The sequence below is a fragment of the Malaclemys terrapin genome, chromosome 8 (genome assembly GCF_027887155.1).
Source record: "Malaclemys terrapin pileata isolate rMalTer1 chromosome 8, rMalTer1.hap1, whole genome shotgun sequence".
In the NCBI taxonomy this organism is placed as follows: domain Eukaryota; kingdom Metazoa; phylum Chordata; order Testudines; family Emydidae; genus Malaclemys; species Malaclemys terrapin.
In genome coordinates, this window is record NC_071512.1 from 44,851,492 (window position 1) to 44,870,578 (window position 19,087).

At 44.7% G+C, this 19,087-nt stretch overlaps 1 protein-coding gene across 2 annotated transcripts in view; it reads left to right on the forward strand.

The window, feature by feature from the left end:
- NOTCH2 (notch receptor 2) overlaps nucleotides 1–19,087 on the forward strand; it is a 154,711-nt gene that overhangs the window by 52,371 nt on the left and 83,253 nt on the right. Inside the window, exons 5-6 of one of the 2 annotated variants that reach the window (XM_054036932.1) lie at nucleotides 4,349–4,471; nucleotides 12,722–13,031. In XM_054036932.1, the coding sequence (XP_053892907.1) occupies nucleotides 4,349–4,471; nucleotides 12,722–12,738 (140 nt within the window). In that variant the 3' untranslated portion in view covers nucleotides 12,739–13,031. Of the gene's footprint in view, nucleotides 1–4,348; nucleotides 4,472–12,721; nucleotides 13,032–17,689; nucleotides 17,924–19,087 lie in introns of those variants that run through there. The other variant, XM_054036931.1, reaches the window with a different exon arrangement.

A 19,087-nucleotide genomic window follows, 5' to 3' on the forward strand; every position in this document is an offset into this window, starting at 1 on the left:
GAACTTTAGGACAATTCTGCAGCAAGAGGTGAGTTCCACTACAAATTCAGCCACAGTATTGCAGAGTGTACACAACCTGAAATAGGCATAAAAATCACACCTCTAAAGTTTGAGCTGTATTTTATAAGGATTGAAATAAAGTAAATTGGATGGGGCATTTGGGAGATCAGAAGTTACAAAAAACTTGACCACTTGCATTTTTGGAGCTGTAACTTCAAAACAGTGTGGCCCTTGATGCTTCAAATTCATCTTGATCTGCTGTCCTTGGTAAGGTACCTGGGGCTTTTGAATAAGCTTGCTGGATGGGGCTGGTGGTTTCTATTCAAAGCCATTTCCAAACACGTTTTAAGCACTGCATTGCTCAAAACAGTACCTGACATGTCCATGCTATAGGAAATATGCACCAGGAGATGTGTGCTTTCAAAATATTTAAGATGCTATGCACTGCTTGTAATGCCTGTTTGAAGTTGGCACAAGCTTCGTAAAGTGCACACAGTACTTTCACTTCATGCTGAGTTGCTGTATTGATCTAACTGACATGCAGCTTCCCTAATGATTGTCATCCTGTGTCGGTGGCATCAACAAATAAATGCAAGGACAGGACCCAGTAATTGGTAAATTATTCTCTTGCCTCTTCCACTGGCTGCCTTTACTAGTATTCTGCAGGTCTTATTTACTTAGACCTCACAAACCCTCTGCAAGGCAGGCAGATGTGGATATCAGTATTTTCCTATGAAGAAACTGAAGCACAGAAGTCACTTGTGGCATTGCCTTTGGCAAGACAACTATGAGAACTCAGGTCACTATTTATTGTGGTAGTGCCTAGGGACCAGACAAGGACAGGGCCCCATTGTACTAGGCACTGTACAGACAGCAGTAGTACTAGGGTTACCATTTAAAAAATTAAAAAAGGGGACACTCCACGGGCCCTGGCCCCACCCCTTCCCCACCTCCAGCCCCGCCCCTTCCCCATAGTCCCTGCCCTAACTCCCCCTCCTCCCTCCCAGCCACGCGAAAAGGGCTGCCCAAGCGCTACCGGCTTCACGGTTTGCTGGGCAGCCTCCAGACCCTGTGCCCCTGGCCGGCGCTTCCCCAGCGCAGCTCCCCTGACTTTTCGGCTCTGTTTAAGAGCCAAGCTGCCCAAGCGCTACCGGCTTCGGGCAGCCCCCTTGCCTCCTGACCCTGCGCCGCCGGAGCAGAGCAGCTGGAGCCCAGGAGGGGAAGTGCCCGGCCGGCGGCTCAGGGTCCAGAGGCAAGGGGGCTGCCCGAAGCCAGAGCGCTTGGGCAGCTTGGCTCTTAAACAGAGCCAAAGAGTCAGGGGAGGAGCAGAGCAGCTGGAGCACGGGAGGGGAAGTGCCCGGCCGGTATTTTTCCTGGACATGTTTGGCTTTTTGGCAATTCCCCCCGGAAGGGGGTTTGATTACCAAAAAGCCGGACATGTCCGGGAAAAACCGGACATATGGTAACCCTAAGTAGTACACAGTCTCTTCCCTGAAGCATTTACCATTTCCATAGACCAGACAAAGGGTAGGTGTAAGGGATAACTTACAAGCATAGTGATCAGTGTGGTGGCCTACAAACATCCTGTTACTGCCACAGTTTTTCTTTTAACTTTTTTGGGGTTGGGGTTTAGTGAGGGGATTTGCTAAACAAAAAGAGGTGGGAAGGTATGAAGAGCAGGAATGGAGACAAGCTGAGATGAAAAAGATTAAGGAAGAGGGGATTGGAGCGAACAGCCAGTCAGCACAACAATGTCCAGTCAACCCTGTAGAAAATAGACATCAGTGTCTGACGTCCCCTGCTTCTGAAGCTGCTTTACTGGCTTTGGTCTGTGGCTGGCTCCTCCCTGCACGTTCTTCCCTGCAGCCATGTGGCCCTGGGGAGAGGAGTCACCACATTGTCCTAGTGCCCCAAAGGCAGGGTCTCACCTGCATAGGTTTGGCCTGGAAAGTGCTGGGTTGAATGGGACTTCGTTGGGCCCCATTTTACCCGAGTGTAGCAGTACCTGCTTAAATTGCTTCTGCAGCTGCTATCTATTTGCTAGATAGATAGCTAATCTGCTAGAACAGTGGTTCTCACCTTTTTGGGCTCAGGATCCATTTGTAAATGTTTATGGCCTGTCACAACCCAGTAAATAGTCTGGTGGTGGAGGCCCTGGCGTGGTTTTGGTCGTATCCTGTCCCCTGGAGGAGTTGGGTCCTGCCTGGCACTAACCCCACAGTGGCAGCTCCTGCAGCTCCTGTGCTGTGGGGCTGGCTGGGTTTGGCTCTCTGCTCCAGGCGTTGCAACGTCTGGGGTTGCAGCACTGCTCATGTTTGGCCCCACCCCCCTGGCAAGACCAAATTTGTCTGAGGGGAGTTGTGACCTTGTTCATAGGGGTGCGGTGCCACTCACTCAAATCTGACCTACCCGGTCTCCCGTTGTCATGACGGCTGGGCCAAACCAGAGTGTCACTGAGACCCCAGCGGTTGCAGTGCCTAGAGCAGGAAGGTGAGCCCAGCCAGCCCCATGCGACCCTTTGAAACATTCTGTTGATCCTGTTTTGAGTCTGACCCACGGATTGAGAAACCCTGGATTACAATACAACTCTCAACCTTGGTTTCATTTTGCCTATCTGTATAATGGGAATAGTGATTTATTCCCCTCACAAGATTTCCCAGAGGACTAAACAGTAAATGTTAGTGTAGAATTCAAGCATGGGAAGTGCTCCATGATTTAATAGCTTTCTTCCGTCTCTGTGTTTTTTACTCTTTAATTTTACACACATATCAAAGCACCTGAAATTCATATGAGGTACAGTAGAATAGCTAAATATGCAGTTCTTCTCTGGGCATTACCTGTTAGAGAACAGGGAAAGTCCTAATGTCACCAAAGCCAATGAAAATTCCTCATTAGCTCTGGGGGCAGGCACTTAAGCTCTTGGAGCTGATGGTCCTGGATGTGTTTGCTGCTCATGTTGGTTGCATGAATGCAGCATGTGAACAATGATCTGGTCTTCTTACAAAATAAGTTTATCTGGGGAAGTTTGGGGGTGCACACAGCATTCATGAGATGAGACAACTGGAAAAATCAGGGATCGGAAAACTTTCCCAAACAGCCTAATTTCTGTGCGACCTTGAACTCAAAAGCAGGTTGGCCTGACTCTCCAATGTGTCTTAGATGCCTGGTCCTGTGAGTATGCTTGTGAAACCTGTTCAGTTTGGGACTTACTTGATCTAATGTTCACCATGCTCTGAAGTCTGTGAGGTGGGGGAGCCCATGACCATAACTTCTTGGGAGCCTGAATCACTGTTCCAGAGCTGGCATCAGAGCTACACCTCTCTAATCTAGCTCTGAGGTGTTCACAACAGAACACTGACACTCGAGGGGAAGAGTGCACTCTCTGGATGAAGGGGTTGTCGTAATAACCCAAAAATCCCCAGAAACTAATCTGATTTACAAGCTATATATTTGGAATCGTTCACTCGAGCCACATTGAAATGCAGCCTCCTTTAGTACAAGAAGTGAAGAATGCCTTATTCAACAGAAACTGCAGGGTGATTTTAAGGAGTTGGAGTTTGGCCTGGGTACAAGGATAGCTTCCTGTGAGAAGTGCCCTGGGTCCTTCAGGCACCCTAAGTGGTCAGGGCATGAAAATCAAATTGAGGAGGGTACAGATAGATAAGAATGGGGAGAGAAGACAAGCAAGAAAGAGTCCCCAAGCAGGAAGGGTATTCTGCACTGGCCTGGAACATAAAAGGAACTAAATATAGGGGAAGGGAGGAAGAATGAGCCAAACTGGCCAAAAGGAACGAGAGTTCTTCTTCTTCCTTCAGGATTTAGTTTATAGGCTGGGTGAGATGAAGCTAACCCAAGTAGACACACCTGGGAGCCGGGTATTATCAAGAGGCACTAATAACTGCTGCAGCATGTTAGTTCATTAAGGCAACAGGGAAGTCTATAAAGAGAACAGAGTAAGGTAGTAGGGGACCAGCCACCAGGTACTGCCCAGAATGGGGCCAGTCAAACTGCTGATGTTCACAACTCCTGGAATATGTTCTTGTTGCTTGGTCTGGTCCTTTTCCCCCCAAGCTGGGTAGGGGCAGGATCAGTAAAGCGACTTAAGTCTTTAGCTGACTGGAGTAAAATTGTTTTACTTGTACAAGCCAACCTACCTGTCCAAGCACTTTGGGCTCGGTAATGGCAGAATATTGTTACTGACAAGTCTTGGGTCAGACTGCTGCTCCATTGTGCAGCAGGGAGCTAGATCAACAGGAAAAGCATGTTAAACACCATTTCACACAGACAGGTAATCCTCTTTAACGGACCCCTGAAAATAATTTGTCTCATGTGTTTCTAATTTGGCCAGGCTTTGAAGGAAGCACCTGCGAGCAGAATATTGATGACTGCCCAAATCATAATTGCCAGAACGGCGGGGTGTGTGTGGATGGTGTGAACACTTACAACTGCCACTGCCTCCCGCAGTGGACAGGTAGGTACTGTGTAACACATTTCTGTTGGGGCTCAGTGGCTCATAGGACTGGGATGCAAAAGCTTTTACTCACCAGTTTAAATCTAGTTTAGGGTGGGCGTGTCTGAAAGCTGTTAACACCTGCTGAGTAACCTGTGATGGTGAGTGTCAGTGAAATTCTTAGCAGATGGTGACCACGTCAAAGCCACCCCAACAGTGGAGGATAAATTCCCATTTTAGCATTGGGTGGTGGTCCCAACAAATCTGGGATAAGGCATATTGGTAGGGGAAAGAGAGAGAGAATATATGGGAATCATATGTTACGCCTGCTGTGCCATTTCTTTTCTATGGCTTGACAACCATTGAGACTTTCACAAGCATTAAATAAATATAAAACAAAAAAATAATTGCACCAAATACATATGACTGAATCTTCACTTGGATTGTGCCCGTGTGACTACTGCAGGATGCTGTCACCTTACAGCTATAGCACACATTCCACAGCTGCATAAAAATGCAACTGTACTGTGTAAAATGTTGTGTGGTGTTCAGGAAAATATTGTACAAGATGTAACGGAGCAGCCTACAGGACACACTGTCTTGTTGAATGGTGAGATGATTCTGGCCCTCATAAAGAGCAAAACTAAGTGAATGCATCAGTGTGATTATGGTGCGGTACGAGCCACTCCTTAGTTTGCAACTGACTTTTAGTTTAATGTAATTTTGCCCCCACTTCAAAATCCACCAGTAAAGAAACAGCTTCAAAACTAATAGACAACATCTGGAGCCAATGTAGAATTTTTCCTACAAATGTAAAGTGAAATGGACAAATTGTTCATGAATTCTGACCCTAAACACAGGCTTCTTGTACTCTTGTGGACCTCTAATGCGCTTTTCTCCTTGTATAACAAACGACCAAAGCTTAATTGGACTTTCCTCTGAGATCTAGTAGTCTTCAGAGCTGTACGCTAGATTAGGCGATATTAAAGTTTTTTTTAAATATGAACATCTCTATGGATCAGCAGCTCAGGCAAGCTTAAGGTAGGGAATTTGGCTACTGGAGACTGAAGGTTTCATAAAATCTTTCTAGCTTTTTTCCTGGTACAGATAATCATCCTCATTGTAAACCAGCCATAAAGGAGGCCTGTCAATGCAAAATAACTCTCCACCAAAATTGAAACTTAATCAGACAATTTGTTTTTAAGTGAAAACACATCAGCGGGTGAGGTGTCCCAGAGCTTGACTTGTAACACTTTTCTCTATGTCTGAGCTTGGGAAAAGAGTGGAGGAAAATAATCCATGTTTGAAGAGTTGCTGCCTCTCCTAGCCCTAACCTGCAGGAGACCTGCAGAGCGTGGAACTGAAGAGAGCAGGGGCCTTGGACGGCATGAGGGAGGCACTCAGTGCGAGAACCCCAATGAATCTTTTGAGCTCTCATGCTTGCCCCACACTGCAGACCGTAAAAGATTTGTTGTGACCTGCAGCTTTTGCAAGCTTTAGGCTGATTTGGGGGTCCTCCTGAGCCTTAGATTTATGGGGTACCCTTTTGACCCCTCTCATGACCCTTAAATAGTCCCCTGAGGAGGCCATTCTGCCTTGTTGGGCCATCATGAGCCTAGCTAGGCATATAGGTTTGTTGGCAGGGACTGCCGACTAGCCCATTCTGTGGCTCATGTGATTGGTTGGTGATAGGTATTGAGCTTGCTAAGGCTTGTGGGGAGGTAGGGGCTGTAGTTAAATTCTCAAGGTTTTCAAAGGCAAAGGCTGGAGTTCCCCACAGTGAGCTGAGGGCTGCTAGGCTCAGGAAGTTTGTCATAAGCTTCGAAGGCCCTTAAGGGGCAGAAGTGTTTACCCGGGCAGAGCCCTCCTCCTGTGTACATCCTAAGGTCTGCAGGAGATGGGTGTTCTCTGGAGGATCTTACATGTGCATTAACAAGGCTCCCCTTCTGCAAAAGCAAGGGGAAGGGAAGGAGTGCTGCATCCCTTGTCCCCTTTGCTCTCTAGAACCAGGCTAAATTTTTACAGAAAAGGTTTGTGTGGGAATTACCTTCATTTTAAGGTAAAGTTAAGGTTGCGGGCACATCAGAACTTTGTATATGTTACCTTTCAAGAACACTGGCATTTTAGACCACGCAGACTTTAGATGCCATGAAAATTCAGAATTAAAGCTGATTGTATATGAATGTATACAACCTAAACTACTTTATCAATAACTAGCAGTTCTATCTTCAGCAATACCTCAGCATTTTCACTGCTATCTCTGCTCTGAAGGCTCGATTCTGTGAACTGCTGAGGACATTAAGTATAATATAGAGAGATATACCTATCTCATAGAGCTGGAAGAGATCTTGAAAGGTCATCAAGTCTAGTCCCCTGCCTTCACTAGCAGGACCAATTTTTTTGCCCCAGATCCCTAAATGGCCCCCTCAAGGATTGAACTCACTACCCTGGGTTTAGAGGGCCAGTGCTCAAATCACTAAGCTATCCCTCCCCCTGAGAGATTGGCACCTCACTGAAACAGGTCATATGACATGTAGTGATCAGTTATTGGTGTCACTGGACAACAGCTAAAATGTGCCCAGATCTTGTAACTGTAGTACTTCCATTGAAAGAGCAAAGGTTAATATGGTGATCAAACAGCATAGGTGATATTGGAGGAGCATGCGTACAAAAAAAAAGATTAATGTTCTCTGGCACACATTTTCAATACTTTATGGTGCACAAATTTTTAAGACGGGAGGCTGACCTATGAGGGCAGAGTTACAGCTGTTTGGTTGCTTTAACATTGATTGTTCACGCTTTCAGTGATTTGGATTTCTTTTAGGTTAACCTTGACTTTGAACTTTTGCGTTTCTAATCTTTAACTCATAATGTTCATTTAAAGCAATATACATTCAATCCAATGATACTTTCCTGCAACCTTAGCTTCGTTTTCACAAAAAAATATGTTTGGAAATGTTAGTCTTTACCTGGCATCTCCCATGAATGTAGGAAATTACTTTTCATGCTAAGGGAACCTTCACTTTTTATATCCATGTCATTCTCCCATGTCAAATTAAATTAGATAAATATTATTTTATATTGTGTCCAAAATGCACTGGGCACCTCAGGCAAAAGACATGGTTGCTACTCTTTAGAGATTCATCTAAATGGTGTAGCATGAGTTTCCCACCAGGATGTATCTTTCTATCTTTATCCTCACGCACAACTATTTCAAATTTGGTGACAATATATACCTCCAGACCAGTGGCACCGCCATGGGCACCCGCATGGCCCCACAATATGCCAACATTTTTATGGCTGATCTGGAACAACGCTTCCTCAGCTCTCGTCCACTCACGCCCCTCCTCTGCCTACGCTACATTGATGACATCTTCATCATCTGGACCCATGGGAAGGAGACTCTGGAAGAATTCCACCACGATTTCAACAGCTTCCATCCCACCATCAACCTCAGCCTGGACCAATCTACACGGGAGGTCCACTTCCTAGACACCACAGTACAAATAAGTGATGGCCACGTTAACACCACCCTATACCGAAAACCCACCGACCGCTATGCCTACCTTCATGCCTCCAGCTTCCACCCCGGACTCACCACACGATCCATCGTCTACAGCCAAGCACTGAGGTACAACCGCATCTGCTCCAACCCCTCAAACAGAGATCAACACCTACAAGATCTTCACCAAGCATTCTCAAAACTACGATACCCGCACAAGGAAATAAGGAAACAAATCAACAGAGTCAGACGTGTACCCAGAAGCCGCCTGCTACAAGACAAGCCCAAGAAAGAAACCAACAGAACTCCACTGGCCATCACCTACAGTCCTCAACTTAAACCTCTCCAACGCATCATCAGTGATCTACAACCCATCCTGGACAATGATCCCTCTCTTTCACAGACCTTGGGAGGCATGCCAGTCCTCGCCCACAGACAACCTGCCAATCTTAAGCATATTCTCACCAGCAACCACACACCGCACCATAACAACCCTAACTCAGGAACCAATCCATGCAACAAACCTCGATGTCAACTCTGCCCACATATCTACACCAACAACACCATCACAGGACCTAGCCAGATCAGCTACATCATCACCGGTTCATCCACCTGCACATCCACCAATGTTATATATGCCATCATGTGCCAGTAATGCCCCTCTACTATGTACATTGGCCAAACTGGACAGTCAGTATGCAAAAGGATAAATGGACACAAGTCAGATATCAGGAATGGCAATATACAAAAACCTGTAGGAGAACACTTCAACCTCCCTGGCCACACAATAGCAGATGTAAAGGTAGTCATCTTACAGCAAAAAAACTTCAGGACCAGACTCCAAAGAGAAACTGCTGAGCTTCAGTTCATTTGCAAATTTGACACCATCAGATCAGGATTAAACAAAGAGTGTGAATGGCTAGCCAACTACAGAAACAGTTTCTCCTCCCTTGGTGTTCACACTTCAACTGCTAGCAGAGGACCTCACCCTCCCTGATTGAACTAACCTCGTTATCTCCAGACTGATTCTTGCCAGCATATTTATAGCTGCCCCTGGAAATTTCCATTACATGCATCCGACGAAGTGGGTCACCCACGAAAGCTTAATCTCCAATATATCTGGTAGTCTTAAAGGTGCCACAGGACTCTCTGTTGCTTTTTACAGATCCAGACTAACACGGCTACCCCTCTGATTCTTTCTATGTTGAATCTTTGCATGGTAATGTGACAGGTTCTCAATATTCCATGTCCATCCAGCACAGCTGGGAGTCAGCCTTTGTTACTACTACTCCACCATAATCTAGTAGGGTTATCACATAAACATTCAGAGGGGATGCTACTATTACTAGCCCACTGAGGCATCCTCAGAATTAAATTCTGCCTTAAATCCAAGTGAGTAATGTTGGGTAAATGCAAGGATTATTGCTATCAACCCTGCAGGGTTTGGATACTTCTGTGGTTGGGATTTCTTAAAATAACCAGATATGGAGCTGCAGGAACAGATCTTTACATGTCTTGCATGAGTGTTTTGGTGAAGCATGGAGCCTCTCTTATGTAGCCAAACTAATTTTCAACTGTTTACGGCTGTATAGTGGAGCTTTGCTAATTTTTAACTGAGATGGGCTGGGAAGCAAAATCTGTTTCTTGGAGTCTTTTGAAAGTGACAGCTCATACTGCTGGTCTCTTATGATTTAGTAAAGGCAGCCACTGCTTTGGAAGCCAAAATCCTGTGGGGTGATCTTGAATTGATACAGTGCTACTCCACTTATTGCTTTTTTATTTATTTATTTTTTTATTTATGTATTTTTTTGGAAAAAAGTGTGGTCACAATTTATGTATGTGTAAGCAAGCTTATTACTATGCTTAGCCTATATAGATGTTACATTTTGTGAAATGGTTGGAGAATGTAAGTGCTAAGCTTTAGTAGTGTTCTTCTAAAGCCTCCTCTTGTAGAGCTTGGTTATCAAACTGAGACCAATTTAAACCGTTTGCAATTTGAATTTCTCCTTTATAGCAAATCACTCTTAATCTCTGTTACGTCCTGTGTGGAACAGTATTGTGGATACCTAATGTAATCTGTGCTGCATCTTGTGAAGAACAGTACTGTGTAGTCTCTAAGCCCCTTTTTGTTGAAGAAGCCATCTGCCAGGCTTGATTCTTTGTAGTCTGGCCCACTTCACATTGCAAACATGAATTTCTCTGTTGGTGTCCAAATTCAGCCCTTGGAGGCTGTTTGGTGCTTTCAGCCTAGTCTTCCTGCCCCTGCAGCAAAGCTAACAATCTGTGGAGACTCCCCACTTTGCTGGGGAATGCGCTTGGTTTTTCCTCTCCTTTACTCTTCTTCTCTGAGGATTCAATCCTGCTTTCATCGTGCAATGGCCAGAAACTGTTGTTGTCAGTAATGATCAGCTGCTCTCACCTTCAAGAAGCTCAACTGTGGTCCACCTGGCATTGCGGGTAGACCCTGATGTCAGGCAACTTCCTGCATTTGTCATTGGCACACCTTCTCAGGTGGTTCTTGGTGAAGCTCCTCCAAAATCATCTCTAGGTTTCTGTAGCAAGGAGACGTGGCAGACACAGAGAGAACGCCGCAAGCCACCTGGTGGGTGGAGCCAGGAGGGCCAGGCCCCATATGCCGGAAGCAGAGGGGTGGGGCAGGAAGAGGAAGTATAAAAGGCTAGTAGACAACCACAGTGGCAGTTGCTTTTAGATGTCATCAGGGCTTTACCATAGCCATTTGTTCATGGACAAAGCAATCCATGGTCTTTAAGATGGAGAGTGCATCTGTTCACCTGAATGTAGATGTCTCTTAGATAAAGTGTATGTACAAGCATATGGGGCTAGGGCAGCTGAATCCACCAGTTAACTTCATTTTGGGATTGTACTCAAGAAGTGGATTTGTCTCTAACAAACTGCTCTTACTTTAAGCTTCTCTTCAGGCATGGGGGTGGATGCTTTCTTACTTCAATTGTTGTGACTGTCCTGTGCTTCTCATCTGTTGCACCAGGGAGCAGAGCTTTAGGCAGGAATTTTCAAAGGAACCTACAGGGATTAAGCACCTCAGCTCCCATTTAATTACAGTGGGATTTGGGCACCTTTTAATCCCTGTGAGCATGAGCCTGCCCTGTGTACTGGTGGATGAAAGTGCCACAGTGTGGCTGGCAGCCTCTGGGAGGAATTTTGGTCAAGTCAGCCTGAGGTGGCGTGACTTTTCTCTGCCAAGAAGGCTGACCAATATCAAAGAGCTAGAGTGAAAACATTGCTATAAGATCTTGTGCTCTCATTTCTTGTGTTTAAATTTTCTCTTTTGACAGAAACCAATTTCCTTAGCTTCTGTTGCAGAAATAGATACAATAACAAGTAATATTAATTTTGTGGGGGCAAAAAATGGGCGATGCACAGGATAATTTTCAGCTCCAAAGTACTTCTCCATAACATTTCAAGTGATCAAACAAAGGCTTTAAATTAACCAGGTTAGAAAGGCGATACTGGCTCTGAAATCTCAAAGTAATCAGCTCTCTGAGCCCTAAACTACTGAATATATTTGCTTCTTACTTTTCAGAAATTTTAAATCCTTACCCAACAGTGAGTGATATAATGTTTGTGATGCTGGCAGGCCCTTCCATGGGAGTGCAAGGAGCAAGGAGCACCCTTGCACTAAAATGTACAGAGGCTGGTCAGAAGCTATGGGAGAGTGCAGTCCTGTTCCCTATAGCATCTCGATTGGGGATTAGCTGTTCGAAAGGGGTCAGGGAGGGTAGGGGGAAACGTTGGATTATGATCCCTTTTCTCCCTTCTACCCCCTGCATAAATTGGCAGAGCTAGCCACTGTGGGGGGAGGGCACCCTGCAAAGGTGGCAGAGCTGCAGCTGAGGGATGCAAATCCTGGGAGACCCCAGAAAAAAATCCAACGTACTTGACCACAATTCATTCTGGAATCTGCCATGCAAATTCAGCTTCATCCACAGTGTGAGGATTCATGTTCAACAGAATTTAAACTCCTGCTTTAGCTAGGATTGCATTGAGTATGAATTATGAAATATAAACCAGACCTTCAATATCATTCTGCGCTGCTTGCTAATTCCCAATAATGAGTCTGGATTAGCAGATGACCACTAAGGAAACAGTGCAACTTTAATATGTTAAATGATCTCTGGGAGAATGAACATCTGCCAATCCAGAACACATGTTCCTCTTGTTCCCTCATGTTTGTAGTGATCTTCCAGCTTTGGAAGTACTCTTTGAATGTGCCAAGCAGTCTCTTGAGGGGCTTGTACAGTGGCACTCAAAGACATTTGCATAAACTTGTCTCCAAGATGAAGAGGGCTGGACTGCCTGATACTGAGTCTGGATTAGTGGGTGAGATGAGACTAACAGATAAGACAATTGTTCTAACTCCTGCTATCATCTTTGGTTACTTTCTCCTACTAAGACCTGGTCTACACTTATAAGTTTGGCTGGCATAGTTGTGTTGACCAGTGAATCCCCATTCTCTCCCTCCCCCCCGCCCCCAACATAGCTATGCAGAAGCCCTACTTAGATGTTGTTATACCAGCAAAAATGTTGTTTTGTTCATATAATGTAGTCTTTTTGGGGAACTGGTATAAGCTGTCTCTCCACTGGGGGCAGGTTGCTGGTACAGCTATACCAGCAAATCCCTTCAAGTGAAGACCAGACCTTATAGGTCTTTAGGTAATTACTAAAAATACATTGCTGTATTAGCTTGAGAACATGGAGCATTTTTGTGACTTTTATATTTTGTCTTACAGATCTTTTCACTTATTAGGTCTTTCCCAAGTTTACTGTGTTTTCTAGAGGAGGTGAAGAGAGAGGGATGGACGAGATGAAGAGTGGTTTAATGTGGTGATGTATCTTCTTTCCACCACTTCTCCATCACCATCCCATCCCAAAGCACTTCACCAGCCAGCACCCTGTCAGAGCACCCAATCATTCCATACCACCAGTGACTTTCCACATCATTCATTTTTCTCATTTATAATAGTGCCTCCACAGAGCCCCCCAGTAGGAGCTGCATGTGCAACCACTAGATCATGGAACTGTTTTCGGGCAATAGTTGGCGGTTAGGGGCATGTACAATTCACTAAAGCCCAACATTTTAAGTCATAATGCTTAAAATCCCTTCTAACAGTACCTCGGTTCCAGTGTCTGCCTCCTGGAGTGATCATGAAATTATCCTTGTTTTCCATCATGTTATCTTAAAATGATTGTAGTTTATATCTAATCTACTTTTAATTCAGATTCAGGATTTATGTTTGATAATAGATAAATACTGGTAGTTTTTGCTATCTTGGGTTGCCTCCAGCTTTGCCCAAGATGGCAGATCATCAAAAACCCTTGCATTTAGGAGCTATTCCTAATCACCTGGGTAAATTCTCTGTTTCAGATGGGCCCAAAAGGTGCCTTTTATGCCTTGGGGAAGAGCCATTCTGCTGCCAGTGGCTGTGCCTGTGATGCCTACAAATTCTTCAGAAAGACACCAAACGGACCAAAAGACATGGGTCCAGCAAGGTGTTGTGGTGGTGCATGAATTAAGGAGACCTCTTCCTGAAAAGCCTCCCCAGACATGAATAATGTGCCCACTAAGCCTCCCTCCAAGCTGAGAGGGGTAGTTGTGGTCATAGTGCCTTGTGGAGAATTATTGAAATGAGTTCTAGGGGCTCAGAATCAGCGTTCATCCAAAGTATTGGATCCATGAGATCTGATCCTGAGCCCTAGGAGGGTCAGAGAAAAGACTCTGACATTGAAACACAGGAATTGCCATGTTGGAACAGACCCGTGGTCCATCAGCCCCATTATTTATTCTCTGATGGTGGCAGACACTGGGTGCTTCCAACGAAGGGGCAAAAAGCCCCACAGTAGGCAGATGTGGGATAATCTGCACCACCATGAAGCTCTCAGTCCCTAACGGAGATTGCTTTAAACCTTGGAGGATGGGACTTCATCTCCCTTCATTGCTTTATTAGCATTAACTGTGTTAACTTTGGGTATTCTTACCCATCCCTCTTAGCAAGATTCAAAATTCTTGACTTCAGTGACATTCTATGGCAATAAATTCCAGAGTTTAATTATGCATGTGCTGGAGTATTTTCTCTTACACATTTTGAATTTCCCACCTATCAATTTCATTGAATGTCCCCTTGTTCTTGTGTTATGAGGTAGGGAGAACAGAATGTCTTGATCTACCTTCACTAGACCATCCATTATGTTAGATGATTTTATCATGTCCCTTCTTTATCTCCTTTCAATGCTAATCAATACATTTCTTCAAACTATTGCCACAGGAATTTTCCATGCTCCAATCAGTCTTGATATCAGTGCCTGAAACCTCTCTATTTCAATACCCTTTTTGAGGTTGGAAGGCCAGTACTGTACATAGTGTTCCAGATGAGGCTATATCATTTATTTATATAATAGCATAATATTTTCTGCATTATACTATCTTATTAGCTTTTTCATCTGCACTTGCCCACTGAGTAGAGGTCTTCATTGACTTTCCCCTCCAATGTACATTACCTTGCATTTATCAACATTGAATTTCACTTGCCATTGTGTTGTCTGTTCACCTAACTTGGTTTCTCTAACATAAATAACTTTTTCATATGCAAAGTTTGTTACCTCACTGCTCCGCTCACCTTTCCAGATCATTAACAAGCTGTATTAAACACTGGACCTCATGGAGATCCTTGAGACATTGTGCTGTTAACCTTTTATCATGATGAAAATTGACCACTTATTCTTACTATTTTCTTGTCTCTGCCAGTTTTTGAGCTGTGACAGGACTTTGCCTCTCACCCCATGGCTACTTAGTTTCTTTAACAGCCTCTTGTTGAGAGATCTTGTGAAAGGCTTTTTGAAAATGTAAGTTACATCACCTGGTTCTCATTTGTCCCCTGCTTTACATGCATGCAAGTCTAATTGGAAAAAGACAACTTTCCTTTCCCTAAATCATGGTGGTTAAACCCTATCATATCTTTCAGATGTTTTTGTTCTAGTTTAAAGGATCCATTCAACCAATTCACTAGAGACAGAGGTGAGTTTTACTGATTTGTAATTCCCCAGATCATCCCTAGAGAATAGGGCCTCCAGACCTGGGCTGATGGGATCGGTCTCCTGCATTGGACTTTCTATCTGATCCAATTGGCAAAGCCCCCATGAGACACTCTGAGCGTGTAGTGATGTCATATGACCTGGAACCATGTTCTGCACCATCTTTTCTAAGGGCAACCCGTGGCCTGAGTCCCATTAAGAACAATAGATGATGATTGCCACTTTGAAAGAGGGTAGTCCTTGAGTTTCTCTGAAGACATGCCAACTTCTGAGAGAATAGCTTCCAGTCATGAAGAATAACTAGAAAAATGACCACTAATCCCGTAGTGCCAAAACCAAGCATTTAAAAACCATAAGGCTTTTAAAAATATGTGTTGGGTTGTGATTTACCGTCTGGTTTTTGAACCTCTAGGGTTATGCTTGGGGCACGATTTCAAGCTTTTCCTCCTTAACTAGGAGGGTTGGAAACTTTTAAAATGAGAACTGAAATTCTTATGTATTCACACAAGTCCAGGAGTTGGGGCTTTAAGAAACACTAAATATCGCAAGATAAGATAAAATTCCAAGAGTTGGCAACAGTGATTAATTTGAGCTATCTCCTCAAAAACTGCCTGATGCATTATTCAGCCAGGAGGGGAAACGATGGAAAGATGTGCAGGAAGATACAAGTGGGTGCAGGAGGGAAAGGGAATTTTGCATGTTGGGGGGAGGGAAATGTGGGGAGCAGGAGAGAGAGAGAAAACGGGGTTTATACTCTAGGGCTGTGCTCGGCTCAGGTGATGCAAAGCAGCTGTAAACCCAGCTTAACTGGGCAGTGTACTCCAGTTGCCTTGTGTTGCTCTAAATCAGTGTGAAGTGGCCATAACCTAACTGAATCTGGAACTGAAAGTTATAATTTGAAAAAAAAAATTCAGGGGAACACTACATATCTTGAAATTGTTAAATTGTTCTGCCATAAAACATGGTAGCGTTCTCTTGGTTTCTTGTTTATGGCTCATATTTATAATTTAAATATGGAAATGCTGAGACAAACAATTAACATGGAGTAACTGTTGAGCACATGTCAATAATTTAGAGCATAGATTCATAGATTCTAGGACTGGAAGGGACCTCGAGAGGTCATCGAGTCCAGTCCCCTGCCCGCATGGCAGGACCAAATACTGTCTAGACCATCCCTGATAGACATTTATCTAACCTACTCTTAAATATCTCCAGAGATGGAGATTCCACAACCTCCCTAGGCAATTTATTCCAGTGTTTAACCACCCTGACAGTTAGGAACTTTTTCCTAGTGTCCTATTAGTGGACTGTAGTTATTCCCCCAAATGAGCATTATGAATCCAGGAAATTCAGAGTGAAGGTTAAACTAGCAGGCATGTAAGTCTGGAAATGCACAGTTAAATCACCCAAACAACCTTAACTCTGCCATGTACTGTCCATGTGAGGGGAAAAATATGTATATACATTAGATATAGATGTTTAAAAATCAGTTTAATCTACTCCAGGACCACAGTCAGTACCTTCATTCCTACTGTATTGTTACTGCATGGTGTCACGACAAGCATTATACACACCTGGATTGATGCTAGGCCTATCAGACAAAAAAGTCCATCTGCACTTTTAGTGCTTTCACTGCAGGCCGCAAAGTGTGGCTAAAGCTGATGCCATTTTCTTGAGACTTTTCTTTGCAAATTCAGTGGACTTAGAGGAGAAAATAATCAATCGATCTTTGACTGGAAATAAGTTAACACTCAGAAGGCAAGAGAAATACAGCATCTTTAATTCCAGGAGCATCCACTTTAGACTGAAGGTATGTTTACACAGGAAAAGTTCTGCACAGGTTAGCCTACTTGAGCTATTTTGAATCCAGCCTGCGCAAATAACAATAGCAGTGAAGACCTGCACCACGGGGGTTTGGAGCAGGTAATATAGGCCCAGCACAGACTTGGGTATGTACTCGGTTTGCTAGCCTGCTGCGAAGCCCACACTGCTGTCACCCCTACTACTGGTACTCATGTTAGCTGGATTCAAGCTAGCTTGAGTAAGCTAGTCGTGCGCAGCTTTTGCTGTGTAGACATACTATGAGTCTGCTCAGGCCTTTACCAACATCTAGTTTATACTGGGTATGTCCAGAGACATGATGCAGATATTCCAAGGATAGGTATCTGCAATACTATTCCTTGCTCATATACCCATGTATATGTTCTTCCAAGGCAGTGTGTGTCCCCTTCTAGGGCTGAGGGAAAATTCATTGTCACAATAACTAAATGGCCAGGAGCCTTTCTCCTGAGGCTGTGAACATGGTAGTCAGTTGTGTTAATAGCTATGCCTGCTAAGGACTGGATTGGGACACTGACTATTCAGATAGGGCACTGGTAAGATGATGAAATTGTCTGTTAGCCCTTGGTTAGCCCAAGGGGCTTATTTGTTGCAAGTATTTCTATCTTCACTTGGCAATGCATGGGTCACCTCCATTTGCAGATTAAAGCAATAGTGGGTACCTGGTGTATTTAATTATGTTTTTCTTAGAAGTACTCCCAGGACAGTCATTTTCTATTCCACAAACTGTCCCGTATTCAGGATTTCTGACTCTTCTTCAGTTAGTGGAATGGCATCTTGTGCAAGGCTTCCCTGGAATTCTGTTAAACTCGTCCCTCTTGACTTGCCAGGTCAGTTTTGTACTGAAGATGTGGATGAATGTCAGCTCCAGCCCAACGCCTGTCAGAATGGAGGGACCTGCACCAACCACAATGGAGGCCACAGCTGTGTCTGTGTCAATGGCTGGAGCGGGGAGGACTGCAGTAAGAACATTGACGACTGTTTCAATACTCCCTGTGCTGTCGGGTCTACTTGCATTGATCGTGTGGCCTCATTTACATGTATTTGTCCAGAAGGAAAGACAGGTAAGGATCAGAAATGCACATAGCTCTGGGATTGCTGCTCTGTGCTGCCGACGGACAGCTAGAGGTGTAGGATACCATTTCTAAAGTAAACTAAAATGTGCCTTTTAAAAAACTTTAAAAAGTGCTACTCATTTCTGGCTCAGGGAGCTCACACCACAGGAGCAACTTCCCCATCCGGTGAGAGGGTGCAATGTGCCCTCCTCTTTGTGGCCAGCCACCACTTGTGTGGAAGAGGACCCTCTTTTGGGAAAGTTTCTAGCCATGCATGCAGGAGATAAAGTGAAAGGGAAGGTTTCTTATACCCTCTGCACCCTCCTCACCTGTGCAAGGACCAGCCAGCATCTGGCCTGTCACAGGGTAAATTGTGAACAGTAAGATTAAAATTGTTTAACATGGAGGCTTCCAATAGAAATGCTTAAAAGCATAAATGAAGGCTAACGGGACAACCCTAACTGTCCCTATGTGTGCACATGACACAGGGATAGATCCTGGCCCACACCCAGGCCCCCTGGTACCATTCAGGCAGTGCAAAGGAAGTGGCCTTGGAGAAGGAGAAACTGGGGCAGTTTGGACTTCAGGGCAGGCAAATGGGGCCCAAATGCTCTCTGATGTCACCCTGTGGGTGGTAAAGGACTCCTCTGTGACAAAGGGCAGGACAAGCTGGCCACTCTGCACACACTGAGGGGAAAGACCGTTGTGATCCCTTATTCAAGGGAGGAAGAATTACTTGCAGACCCTGTGAGGGCTATACTACCCCGAGAAGGTGTGGTTGGCTGAGGCCCTGTGCAAGTACTGGAATACAGCTTGTATATAAAACCTGAGCCCAGGAGATGGGGGACTGGATTTTGGAGCTCCTGTGCCTCTGAGATAACACACCCGTATGACTAAAGTGGGGAACTGGGACATGGCTGCATACAGGAGGAATGTTGCTTTAAAGCTGCCTTATCTGGCCTGGTGGGGAATCCCCTGCAGGTGTAGATAAGAAGCTAAGAGCATTGACACACCAAGGGAGCTGCACTGGCAGCCTGGAGGCTATGCAATAGTTCCTGACCATGTTGAGGACTAAGGAAGGGAGCTGCATTTGTGTCTTCACCAGAAGATGCACCGTGCTAGCTGGTGAAGGGGAGAGAAAAACTAGCTAGGAAGAGCTGCTCCCAGCTGATG